Source organism: Podarcis bocagei, assembly GCF_964188305.1.
Source record: "Podarcis bocagei genome assembly, chromosome: 17".
Taxonomy (NCBI): Eukaryota; Metazoa; Chordata; class Lepidosauria; order Squamata; family Lacertidae; genus Podarcis; species Podarcis bocagei.
Window position 1 is genome coordinate 13718726 of NC_138143.1, and position 13590 is coordinate 13732315.

The 13590-nt window shown below is 45.4% G+C and overlaps 1 protein-coding gene across 4 annotated transcripts in view; it reads left to right on the forward strand.

The window, feature by feature from the left end:
• Window positions 1–10014, forward strand: part of LOC308576761 (histone-arginine methyltransferase CARM1-like) — a gene marked incomplete at its 3' end in the record, with an annotated part of 57672 nt that extends 47658 nt beyond the window's left edge. For 2 of the 4 annotated variants that reach the window (XM_081176663.1, XM_081176665.1), the window contains exons 10-13: window positions 12–101; window positions 1511–1648; window positions 7212–7301; window positions 8420–10014. In XM_081176663.1, coding sequence (XP_081032789.1) covers window positions 12–101; window positions 1511–1648; window positions 7212–7301; window positions 8420–8429 — 328 coding nt within the window. Of the gene's footprint in view, window positions 1–11; window positions 102–1510; window positions 1649–7211; window positions 7306–8419 lie in introns of those variants that run through there. The other 2 variants (XM_081176664.1, XM_081176666.1) reach the window with 1 other exon arrangement.
• Window positions 10015–13590: the final 3576 nt, after the last annotated feature.

Here is a 13590-nt window from a genome sequence, read left to right on the forward strand (position 1 = left end):
TTTTTCTACAGAGTGGAAATCCCCTTTGTTTTCCAAATGATGCAGTCTGGGCTAATCCATGGTTTGGCCTTCTGGTTTGATGTGGCATTTGTCGGCTCACTGTACGTATTCTTCTTCCTCGCTCCCAAAAGTTACCTTGGAACTTCACTTTAAAGGGAAATGACCCTTTTAATTTGGCCAAATTCAGAACCTTGCTCAAGTTCTTCTCTTGCCTGCTACATGGAGGAACAAGTTCATTTTATACATCTTTGTTGTAGAGATAATCAGATTCTCATGAAGGGATCTCACCGTGTTATTTTTGCAGGAGGGCCCACATGGAGAAAACAGACTTTGCATGAAAAAGCCATTCATGTGTTGGGTTTTTGTCACTTGAATGTGTGAATGTGCTGTAGTAACTCATCATAGGTAAAGGGACCCCTGACCATTAGGTCCAGTCGTGGCCGACTCTGGGGTTGCAGCGCTCATCTCACTTTATTGGCCGAGCGAGCCGGCGTACAGCTTCCAGGTCATGTGGCCAGCATGACTAAGCCGCTTCTGGCGAACCAGAGCAGCGCACAGAAACGCCATTTACCTTCCCGCTGGAGTGGTACCTATTTATCTACTTGCACTTTGACGTGCTTTCGAATTGCTAGGTTGGCAGGAGCAGGGACCGAGCAACGGGAGCTCACCCCATCACGGGGATTCGAACCGCCGACCTTCTGATCGGCAAGTCCTAGTCTCTGTGGTTTAACCCACAGCGCCACCCGCATCCCATAACTCATCATATAGCACCTCAAAAACAAACCAGTAATAAAAGGCCATCTCCAGCTTCACCACACAGATGAGCAGCCTGGGTGATGGTTTTTTCAACCCTGCCTATATCATGTAGTCAGAACTGCAATGCATAAGACTGGCCTTTTGGGTTTTTAAATTACATCCTGCCTTTCAGCCATAGGCTCTCAGTGTGGCCACCAATTAAAATAATTAAAACAATGTGTCAAAAATGGGGGGGGCGGTGCCGTTGAAATTAAAACAGCAGAAGCAGTAAAGCACATGAACATCCATGGGGCTGAATAAAACCAGATTCAGCTGAAGTTTGCAGAAGCCTGAGAGAATAAAATTGGCTTGAATCCTTAAACTTTTTGCTTTGTGCACAGAAGAGAGTTGTGCTCCTAAAAGGGTTTTTTCCACAGCCTTCTCTGAGCGCATCTCTCCATCCATGAAGAGAAGCTGCTGTGTTCATAGACCAAGAATTTGGGATGTGAGCACCTTTGTCTTGGTCTCAGAAGCTGTTTTGCAGATGTACTAGGTCTGCCTTCTTGATGCAAATTTAATAAATGAGTAAAATACCTATGGCCTTTTAAATGTGCTTGTGGAAGGTAGGGGCGATTGGTTTATTTCTGTTTCTGTTTTATTATGTACTTCGTGTTCTCATTTTGTGCTTTCGTGTTGCAAACGGCCCTGTGATCTTCAGATAGAAATTCAATGCATAAATAAATGTTTGCGTATTTACTGGGTTTCTTCTTTCAAGGGTGACTGTTTGGCTCTCGACTGCCCCCACGGAGCCTCTGACTCACTGGTATCAAGTCCGCTGCCTTCTCCAAACTCCTCTCTTTGCCAAAGAAGGGGAAACTCTTTCAGGGAAAGTCCTGTTCGTGGCAAATAAACGGTAAGTAGCAAAGCACAGACAAATCGCTTTGCTGGCGAAAGAGTTTCCGAAGCGCTGTGTGGGGGAAGATTACTAAAAATTAATTATGTGAAACATCTGCAGATTTGCGTTAACGAACAGAAGCCGCAATAGAAAATATGCTTTGTATCTCAAACCGCAGGGCTGAAAATCCATTTGTATGTTCAGATATCACAAAGACAACAGAAAAAAATGGTCAGTCTTAGCAGTTGTGCCAAGTGAATTTCCTTCAGAGATCTGATGTTTTGCTGCTATTAGCAAGGTACTTGCTCCTAAATTTAGCACAGCAATATTGATTTGTGCTGTAGGGGATATAATGAGAAAGAGCAAGATTTCCTTTTCTTTGAAGCAGCTTCAATGTAATGATTTTAAATCGGCAATAAACACTCATCAGAGTAACATACACATCTGCCCAGTCTCAGTCTTGCTGTGCAAAGAGGTGAATGTATATGAAATTCTCTGTGACCTCCTATTTTTCAGCCGATGAGAAATCCTTGGTGGCTTTTAGCATTTGTTGTTGGTACTTGAGAGCCGGATTAAAGCAGGGAGGTCAATTTCTAATCCCTCTTTTAAGACTGCTGCTCTGTTTACAGGTCACCAGCCTAAACATGTGTACAAGGTGGATGTTGGAAAAGAGGACTCTCAGGGTTCCTGTGGTATTTCCTCTGCAGAATGACACACCGGGGCAAAATTTAACTGTCTAGAAATGAGATGAGAAGCTGGAGTTAATGTAGATTAAAAGAGAGGGGGCAGGGGAATCTTAGAGCAATCAGCATGCCTCCCTCTCAGGCTTGAGTGTCCGCTATCGGAAGTCCTTGCGTCAGGAGTTCTTTCTATATTCCTTTTATATAAATATAATTTGTATTAGTTTTTTAACATATCACTTACAACAATTATTAAACATACTTTTATATCTTATACATTTTTTTTTACTTCCATCAATCACATCTGAAAATTTTCCAATCTTTTCAATTAATTTACATTTCTTTCTTTCACTATTACATTTAAATCTCATAACTAATATCTCGCTTCTTTCTCTTCTTTGCAATATTTCATATATTTCTCCTTACAAAACTTATTGTAGTCCTACTAACGTAATTTGTTGATTACAGTTCCTCTTCAAATAATTCATATACGGTACTTCTTCCAATTGTCTGTAAATCTCTGGTCCCGCAGGTTTCGAATCCTTCCTGTCACTTTGTCCAATTCTGCATAGTCCATTAATTTTGTCTGCCATTCTTCTTTTGTCGGTGTTTCTTTTTGCTTCCATTTCTGGGCCAACAATACTCTTGCCGCTGTTGTTGCGTATAAAAACAATTTAACACCCTGTCTATTAATATTTTCATTTATAATACCAAGTAAAAATGCTTCTGGTTTTTTTAAAAAATGTATATTTCAACATCTTTTTCATCCCATTCTATATCATTTCCCAGAATTTCTTTTACTTTCTTATTCCATCCAACTATTCTTCACAGTCTGCAGGCACTTTAATTATTCCTCATGGGATAATCTTGTTACAGATAGGTAGCTGTGTTGGTCTGCCATAGTCAAAATAAAAAAAAATCCTTCCAGTAGCACCTTAAAGACCAACTAAGTTAGTTCTTGGTATGAGCTTTCGTGTGCATGCACACTTCTTCAGATACTATCTGAAGAAGTGTGCATGCACACGAAAGCTCATACCAAGAACTAACTTAGTTGGTCTTTAAGGTGCTACTGGAAGGGATAATCTTGGTTACTTCCTGTCACCTTCAACATGGCAAAGTCACCAGGAAGAAGCTTGGCCAATTGGGCTGTGGCGGAAAAGGTGTCCTCAGCCCAGTCACTGAATTACCTGCAGAAATGCACTGCACATAATAATATTCACCTGCTGGGTCTTGTTTAAGACTGAATAGTCAAATTTAATAATTTTTGTTAGAATCATAGAATTGCAGAGTTGGAAGTGACTACAAGGGTCATCTAGTTTAACCCCCTGAGCTGAAGCATCCATGACAGAGGGCCACCCAACCTCTGTTTAAAGGCCTCCAAGGAAGGAAGTCTCTTCCACTGCCAAACAGCTCTTACTGTTAGAAAGTTCTTCTTGATGTTGAGTCTGAGTCTTCTTTCTTGTACAACTTGAAGCTATTGGTTTGAGTCCCACCCTCCAGAGCAGGAGGAAACAAGCTTGTTCCGTCTTCCATGTGACATCCCTTGAGATATCTCCTCTTTTCCAGGCTTATTGTTGTTGTTTAGTCGTTTAGACGTGTCCGACTCTTCGTGACCCCATGGACCAGAGCACGCCAGGCGATCCTGTCTTCCACTGCCTCCCGCAGTTTGGTCAAACTCATGTTGGTAGCTTCGAGAACACTGTCCCACCATCTTGTCCTCTGTCGTCCCCTTCTCCTTGTGCCCTCCATCTTTCCCAACATCAGGATCTTTTCCAGGGAGTCTTCTCTTCTCATGAAGTGGCCAAAGTCTTGGAGTCTCAGCTTCAGGATCTGTCCTTCCAGTGAGCACTCAGGGCTGATTTCCTTCAGAATGGATCGGTTTGATCTTCTTGCAGTCCATGGGACTCTCAAGAGTCTCCTCCAGCACCATAATTCAAAAGCATCAATTCTTCCTTCCACTGTTCCTCATAAGGCTTTCTAAAGCCCAACCCTTCCCACCATGGCATTGTGATGTGTAGACTCTAGCAGCTTCTCCTTGTAGGTCCAATGCCCCAAATGGAAGGAAATTTCCCACAGAACCCAGAAAAGGTCATGGGTTGAGCCTAGAGCAGGTAAAGGACAAATGCAAAATGCCAAGCCAAATGAGAATACAAAACTTCTCCCTGATAGGTCTCCTCCTGCTTCTTCATGGGGCTTTGGGGAGCTTGCGACTCAGAAAAGTAGGATACAGCTGGGTCTTATTGCCATGGCAACCCTTGTGCATGCAACATAGCTAGTTTGCATGTGTGCGCATCTCAGTCAATTTCCCCTCCCCTTTGTGCCCAGAATGGGCACCATAGGCCACTTACAATACAGTATGAAATGGCACTATCATCTTCTTAGAAACGTCTGTCTGCAATGGGAAGCAAAGCATCCTTGCCTTTTTATTTTCACAAGCTTCTCCAGAAGCAGAGTGCCCAAATCAGAGGCGCCAGTGATGCCATCAAAATACTTCATTTGTATCGACAGCAAGTGCCCCACACGTGACTTTTCCGTTTTCTGGTTAATAGCTTTCCCATAAAGAAGCCCTCTCGCTCGTATTACAATACCTGCTCTTCAAAGGTGAAGTGTATCAATTACTTGCAGAGTTGAGAGAAGCGACAGCAGCGTTTTCCATCGCACCATGCCACAATTGCTATTGTAATCCCCCTTGTTTACAACACCGTCTCTATAGCAATGAAATGCAGTTGCCAAAGCCTTCATTAAAGGCCAGGCATCTTGGCTGCCTCGCTGCCGCCTGCAAACCTGATCCAGAGGAAACGAGCACACGGACGCCGCAGATTAAGAGAAAAACTAGCAGGCCTTTGGGCCTATGTTTCATCCAAAACCAAATACAAGAAAACAAAATTTCACGGATCCTTGATAGGGTTGTCGTTTCTGCAACATCTCAGTCTGAGGCTCAGAGGCAGGGCTTGGTTTCCAGCTCTTGAAAGACCAAAACATAATAATGGGAGAGAGAGAGAGAGACAGTAAAAACGCAGAGCCCAACAGTGTGATGGTCCAGAAAAATGGAGGGTGGAGTGGGGTGGGGGCAGGATTAAAAAAATCCATGTTCCACTTTTTATTTTCCACTGTAAAGGGACAGCCAATTACCACAAAACTCCTAGAATCAATTCAAAGGTAGTAAAATGAATGATGATAGCATTGTGAATACAGTGGTACCTCGGGTTACATATGCTTCAGGTTACAGACTCCGCTAACCCAGAAATAGTGCTTCAGGTTAAGAACTTTGCTTCAGGATGAGAACAGAAATCGGGCTCCGGCGTCGTGGCAGAAGCAGGAGGCCCCATTAGCTAAAGTGGTGCTTCAGGTTAAGAACAGTTTCAAGTTAAGAGCGGACCTCCGGAACGAATTAAATAATTAACCAGAGGTACCACTGTATGCTTGTCATGCTACAGTTTGAACACCAAGGATGATGAGGTGCCCCACTTCACACACACACCCTGTTGTCGTTGTTATTATTATTGCTGTAGGGCAACAAAAAAACAACCCCACACTTTTATTGCAAGCCCCCATTGCTAAACTGTGTGCCCCCCCCCGCAAAAAAAACCCCAAATGGTTTGTTGAGCACTCATCCTAAATTGTTTATGGGGAGGTTAGACAATTTGACATCACACAGTTGTTTTTTTTCTTGTCCCTTTCCTTGGAGGATGGATGGCGGCTAACAGATTGAGGTTGAATCCTGACAAGACAGAAGTACTGTTCTTGGGGGACAGGGGGAGGGCTGCTGTGGAGAATTCCCTGGTCCTGAATGGGGTAACTGTGCCCCTGAAGGACCAGGTGCACAGCCTGGGAGTCGTTTTGGACTCATAGTTGTCCATGGAGGCACAGGTCAATTCTGTGTCCAAGGCAGCTGTTTACCAGCTCCATCTGGTATGCAGGATGAGACCCTCCCTGCCCGCAGACTGTCTTGCCAGAGTGGTGCATGTTCTAGTTATCTCCCGCTTGGACTACTGCAATGCGCTCTACGTGGGGCTACCTTTGAAGGTGACCCGGAAACTACAACTAATCCAGAATGCGGCAGCCAGACTGGTGACTGGGAGTGGCTGCTAAGACCATATAACACCGTTCCTGAAAGACCTACATTGGCTCCCAGTACCTTTCCGGGCACAATTCAAAGTGTTGGTGCTGACCTTGAAAGCCCTAAACGGCCTTGGTCCAGTATACCTGAAGGAGCGACTCCTCCCCCATCGTTCAGCCCTGACACTGAGATCCAGCTCCGAGGGCCTTCTGGCAGTTTCCTTGCTGCAAGAAGTGAGGTTACAGGGAACCAGGCAGAGGGCCTTTTCGGTAGTGGCACCCACCCTGTGGAACGCCCTCCCATCAGATGTCAAAGAGAACAACTACCACCAGACACCTGAAGGCAGCCCTGTTTAGGGAAGCTTTTAATTGTTTGATGCATTACTTTATTTTAAAATTGTGTTGGAAGCAGCCCAGAGTAGCTGGGGAAACCCAGCCAGATGGGCGGGGTATAAATAATAAATTATATTATTATTATTATTATTATTATTATTATTATTATTATTATTATTATTATTTATCTGAGGAAGTCCTATTTGTGGGGAAGAGGGTACATTGTGCAAGTGTATCAAATCACCTTTAATTGGGCTGGATTTGCTGGTTTGTGACTGAAACCTACTAGTTGGAGTCTAGCAGTGCTCAGTGTCATCTCTTTTAAATACTTTTTCATGGGGTAAAGCTTTGATTCACCTATGTTCAGCTGATCAACTTACAAGTTAGTGCTTTCAATTATGCATGAAAAAACACAAGCAAAAGAGAGTATTAGTATTATTTCAGAAACGTCGAAACTTGTTATGGACATGATTTTAGATTTTTAACAGAATTTCTTTTTTATGCAACAGGCAGAGTTACGACATCCAGATTGTTGCTGTAGTGGATGAAACGGGCTTTAAGTCAGGCAATGTCCTTGATTTAAAGAATCCATTTTTTAGGTAAGAAATGCTCTTGGATAAGATTTGTAATCATTACCAAACTGCAAAATTGGATAATCCATTACTTGTGAATGTTTAGTCTTTAGCGCAAACCTTTGCCATCTGTTGTAGTGAATGCTACATTCTAGCCTATGTGTTCTGCATCTCCCACGGCCCCCTCTCCCAATTTGTTATTTTGCTTCCGAGACTCGCATTGCTAAAACTGGAGTTTTGCTGGTCTTGGTCTGAGGCAAGAAGTGTGTTTGAAATAAGGTCAAAATTGTATGCAAAGATCTTTGCATAGAAATGTTGGAAGCTGCCCAGAGTGGCTGGGGCAGCCCAGTCAGATGGGTGGAGTACCAACAACAACAACAACCTGGTCAGAAGAAAAAACATGACTGAACTACAGTTCTTTTAAGTGGCTATTGATGACATGGACATGCCTATCTGTTCTCTTTTGTATATACAGTGGTGCCCCGCAGGACGAATGCCTCGCAAGACGAAAAACTCGCTAGACGAAAGAGTTTTCCGTTTTTTGAGTCGTTCCGCAAGACGAATTTCCCTATGGGCTTGCTTCGCAAGATGAAACGTCTTGCGAGTTCTTGCGAGTTTGTTTCCTTTTTCTTAAAGCCGCTAAGCCGTTTAATAGCCGCTAAGCCGCTAATAGCCGCTAATAGCCGTGCCTCGCAAGACGAAAAAAAACCGCAAGACGAAGAGACTCACGGAATGGATTAATTTCGTCTTGCGAGGCACCACTGTAAATATAAAATATTTTTCCTTTTTTAAAATAATTTTTATTGAATGATTTTATGTTACAAAAAACAATACAGCCATACTACCACTAAATATAATTAAGAAATAAAAATTACATTCAGTTTGTTATTTGTTATTATATATAAATATAAAATATTTAATGTGCTGCATTTACGAACATGGTTAAATAAGTGATGAATAATTCTCCACCATTCCATTGTGCCTCACAGTGTTCTGCAACTTAAAAAACAGCCACTTTCCCATCAACAGAAATTAATGCAATAAAAATGCATAGAAAGAGCTACAGTATTCGGTACTCTTACAACTTTTTAAAAAAATACTGCACATGTCATACAGCTCATATTCTTTAAATATTTTGTTTGTAGATATGCTTAGATTGCGATATGCACCTGCTGGAAGAAAAACCAGGATTACCAAACCAAGTAGCCCACGAGAAGTTGAAAGCGAGAATCCCAAGCAAGTTCCTTCTTCTGTGAAACCTAACTGTACATATCAAAAGGAAATATTTTATGCAAATTGTATAAAAATATGTTTGTGCTATTTCACACACACCCTTCCCCCCCCCCCAAGCTGGGCACCCCAATCTTTAAACATGCCTGCCTGGAAGTATTTTTCACTGCGTCCAACAGTATTTTCTTGGTGAGCGCATTTATTTGGAAATCCTCCCCACTTAAATCAATGGAAACTGGGCTGCAACTCGCACTCGCCTCTCCTGCCTGGCGAGGGGTCAGGGCTGCTGGGAGTTGCAGCCGGCAGCATCTGAAGCCCCCCATCTGGTCTCCTCCTGGCCTTCAGGAGGGGAATGTTGGTCACATCTTTGAATGACGCTGTCCTTTGTTCCAGAGGTACCAAAATACCGTATTTTTCGCTCTATAGGACGCACCGGACCATAGGATGCATCCGACCATAGGAGGGGGAGAACAGGAAAAAAAAACATTCTCCCCCTCTCTCCTCAGTGCCCCTTCAGCGAAGCGGCAGGAGAAACGGAGCCCCTTCCATTTCTCCTCCCGCTTCACTGAAGGGGCGCTGCGCAGAGAGGGAAAACTGTGCACCGCCTCTCCAGCGAAGCGAAGCCTGGAGAGCAAGAGGGATCGGTGTGCGGATAGCTGCCTGAAGCCTGGGGAGCGCAGCGGGAGTTGGCGCTGCGCTCCCCGGGCTTCAGGCTGCAATCCGCAAGCCTTCGCAGCGGGGGAAACTCCCGCTGCGCTCCTAAGGCTTGCGGATAGCTGCCTGAAGCGTGAGAGGGGTCGGTGCGCACTGACCCCTCTCGCGCTCCAGGCTTCAGCGAAAGGAACGCGAAGCCTCCGGAGCGCAGAGGGAGCACTCTCTCTGTGCTTCGGAGGCTTCCCGTTGCTATCACTGAAGCCAAAGAGCCTGCATTCACTCCATAGGATGCACACACATTTCTCCTTCATTTTTGGAGGGGAAAAAGTGCATCCTATAGAGCGAAAAATACGGTAGTACTGGTATCTGAGGTTTCCTTTTTTCTGTTTGTCTAAGGCTGATGCTCCTTGTTTTTCTCTCCCCCCCCCCCATCCTTCCCTCCCTTAAGGAATATTCTTAACCAAGCCTACCTCATGTTTGTACACCTACATAGGATGTATGGGAATACTGCGGACAATACACCAAGCTCATACTCAATGTTTCAGTATTTGCAAGAGGTATTTAAAGATCTGGAGCTTATTTTCAGCTGGCCAATAATGAACCTTTTCCGCCTCAGAGAAATATGGCGCTAGGCTCACCACCCAACCAATGTCTCCTCTAACCTGCATTGTTTTCAAGCAAACCTGAACGGTCTTGAGTCTGTCGGCCAGTGACCCTCTTTCGGCAAACCCATTGAAGAAGGGCAACAGCAGACAACTCTGCCGCCAATCCTTCTGTATGGTTCCTACTTTCTGTAGATAGCACAGCAGCAATTGTACATTTAATCTTTCCAATAAAATTTAAATACGAAATACAATGAGGTTGTGGTGTTGCTTTCTGTGGGGGGTCATTGTAGGACGTGTAAGGCAAGACATAGGCCAGCCCCAGCCTCCTCACCTCAGTGATTTAGTTGGGCTTCTGCTTTTTTGTTTTACAGTGGTACCTCAGGTTAAGTACTTAATTCGTTCCAGAGGTCCGTACTTAACCTGAAACTGTTCTTAACCTGAAGCATCACTTTAGCTAATGGGGCCTCCTGCTGCTGCCACGCCGCTGGAGCATGATTTCTGTTCTCATCCTGAAGCAAAGTTCTTAACCTGAGGTAATTTTTCTGGGTTAGTGGAGTCTGTAACCTGAAACGTCTGTAACCTGAAGCGTATGTAACCCGAGGTACCACTGTAATTCCACACGTGAAACAGGATGGCAAGTATCCCTCCTGGGCTCAGGTGTTTAACTGTGACCCTTATGCGCTTTGTGCTGCCATACCCTGGGACCCTGCCAGCGGTTATTTACAGAAGCACTCAGCACACAAAAAAGAAAAAAAGGAAATCTACACATAGGAGGAACAATGAATTGGCTTTGAGCAGCGAGGCTCAACAGTCTTCCTGCTCTTTTAAATTATGTGCCACTTGATCCAGCCGGCTCCTGTAGTGGAAACGCAGCGCTGAACGTGTCGAGAAGCGAATACATTTGCACCCCTTGTGTTACCACATTTGGAGCGCATGAAAATCACCACTGGCTCTTCAGTGGCAGATGGGGAGAAGGTTGCTCATTGCTGCCAGAGCTAGCCATAATTCATCATCTGTCAGACACAGCCTGTCTTCTTTCTCCCTAATCTCTGCCTAGGACTGTTCTGGGAGTCTGTAGCAGATCGTTCTTCGTCTGTTGGCCTGCCTTAACTCTGGGGAGCTTGAATTCTTGGCCACGGCTGCAGCCTCTCTGAGCAGCCACTGAAAGACATGTCACAGGGGGCTGGGTGCAGCTAGTCTGCTGATCAGTTGTTAGTTCTAAAATGGCTGATCATTTGTGCAGGAAAGAGAGGTTTTGGTTTATTTTGGGTGGGTGATGGGCAGCATCCTGGCTGGCTGACAGGGCTGATGACCTGGTGGGCATTGCGTGTGTTGTGATTGGAACTGGATCACAGCACCAGGAGGTGGGGAACTCCAGGGAGAAAGAGAGAGTCAAATTCCTGATCCTCATGCAGAAACCTTCCTACACATTAGAGTCTCCTTGCTGGATCAAGATGCACATTTTTCAATATGGATTGGAATCCTAGCCAATCATTAAAGGCCTTGGAGTCAGCAGATCCACTGCAATGTTCCTGGATAATAATGCAAACTATGAAGTTTTGCAGGGACACACTGACACTGCGTTATAGGCAGTTGTGCTGGTGTAAATTGTTTTGGGATTGTTGAAGCATTCATGGAATCATAGACCCTGAAGATCTTCTAGTCCAACCCCTCAATGCAATCCCATAATGGGATTCGAACCTGCAACCGTGGCCTTATCAGCCCCATGCTCTAACCAACTGAGCTACGTAGAAAACATTTCTGTAGGAACCAACCATGTGCTACCTATTTGTATACATGAGAAAGAAGAACAAGAGCAGCCCTTCTGGAGCTAGCTGTGGGTCCATGCAGTCCACGCTCCTGTTTCTAAAGAGTAGCCAGCCAGATGCCTCTGGGAAGCTCAGAGTTAGGCCCTCTAATGCTCAGAGCCGGTCCCCAGCCACTAGCGTCCAGGAGTATACTGCGACTGGACCTGGAAATTTATTCAGTTATCACAGTTAATATCAACTTTTAGTGGTGCCCATAAATTTGTCTTAAGTTCTGCTGATGTTGCTTCCCCTTTCGCCATGAGCTCCACTCTTCTCTCCTCATTTACAATCTGATCCACAATCTAGTGAAATCTATATATGCTTAGGACACAGCTCCATAGTTGCTTTTTCCAATCCAATGCAGAACTTGCCGTCTCAGCTGCGGACTTCATTGCTTTGAAAATGGAGACAGGTGAGCAAGACTGCAGCTGAAACTAGCCAAGCTGTAGCTTTCGTTTCATATTCCTTGCTGAGCTACCATATTTTTCGCTCTATAGGATGCACCGGACCATAGGAGGGGGAGAACAGGGGGGGAAAATTCTCCCCCTCTCTGCACCCCTTCAGCGAAGCAGCAGGAGAAACGGAGCCCCTTCCATTTCTCCTCCCGCTTCGCTGAAGGGGCGCTGTGCAGAGTGGGGAAACTGTGCAGCGCCTCTCCAGCGAAGTGAAGTCTGGAGAGCAAGAGGGATCAGTGTGCACCTACCCCTCTTGCTCTCCAGGCTTCAGGCGGCTATCCGCAAGTTTCGGAGCGCAGCGGGAACGCCTGCTGTGCTCCGAACGATTGTGGATAGCTGCCTGAAGCCTCAGGAGCACAGCGGGAGTTCCCACTGTGCTCCGGGGGCTTCAGGCGGCTTCAGCAAAAGCAACGCAAAGCCTCCGGAGCGCGGGGGGAGCTCTCCCTCTGCGCTTCGGAGGCTTCACGTTGCTATCGCTGAAGCCAAGGGGCCTGCATTCGCTCCATAAGACACACACACACTTCCCCTTAATTTTTGAAGGGGGAAAAGTGTGTCATAGAGTGAAAAATACAGTACTTTTGCTCCTCCATCTTAAGTTCTGTCTTGACATTTATAGCCAGAATAATAACATAGGAACCTTTTGTAAGATGAATTTCTTTGGGTGAAGTTTGACATGCCCTTCTGAGATTCCCTCCCATTCAGAGTGTGAGCTGTGAACCTCAGAACTTGGCTTTGAAGGGGAAACTGGTCCTGTATCTCTGTGGTTGGTCACTTAGGCTATAGGGTCAACACGGCATCACTCATCTATATGAAAGTATCGGCTCAATAATGGCTTCACACACCCCAATACATATTTTAACCCATGAATCAACTTGGTCACCAGGAGGTGGATACAAATATTTTTTGTAGAACAATTGCCCCCTTGAGAACTTCTGAGGCCCTGTGAGTCTAAATTACTTAGTAGTTGCGGTGTGAGATCAATGGGCTAGAGGGACTAGGCAAGGCCCCTGAATGTTCTCCTGGCGCCTCCATCCCAAATTCTGGGAAGCTTCTGCCTGGCTTAGGGAGGGAGATGCAATGCTCATGTGCAGGTCGTCGCGATGTATCACCTGCAATGTTCCCCTCTCCATGTCACTCTTGCAAGCTGGCGCCTCTGGCCCTAGCACTTCCCCATGAAAAATTTCACCGCACGTCACTGCTTGGATGCATTATAGGTAAAGGTAAAGTACCCCTGACAGTTAAGTCCAGTCGCAGACGACTCTGGGTTTGCGGCGCTCATCTCGCTTTACAGGCCAAGGGAAATGGCGTTTGTCCACAGACAGTTTTTCCAGGTCATGTGGCCAGCAGGACTAAACCGCTTCTGGTGCAATGGAACACCAAAACCAGAGCAGCGCATGGAGACGCCATTTACCTTCCTGCCAGAGCAGTACCTATTTATCTACTTGCACTTTTTAGTCGTGCTTTCAAACTGCTAGGTTGGCAGGAGCTGGGACCGAGCAACGGGAGCTCACCCCGTCGCGAGGATTCAAACTGCTGACCTTATGATTGGCAAGCCCAAGAGGCT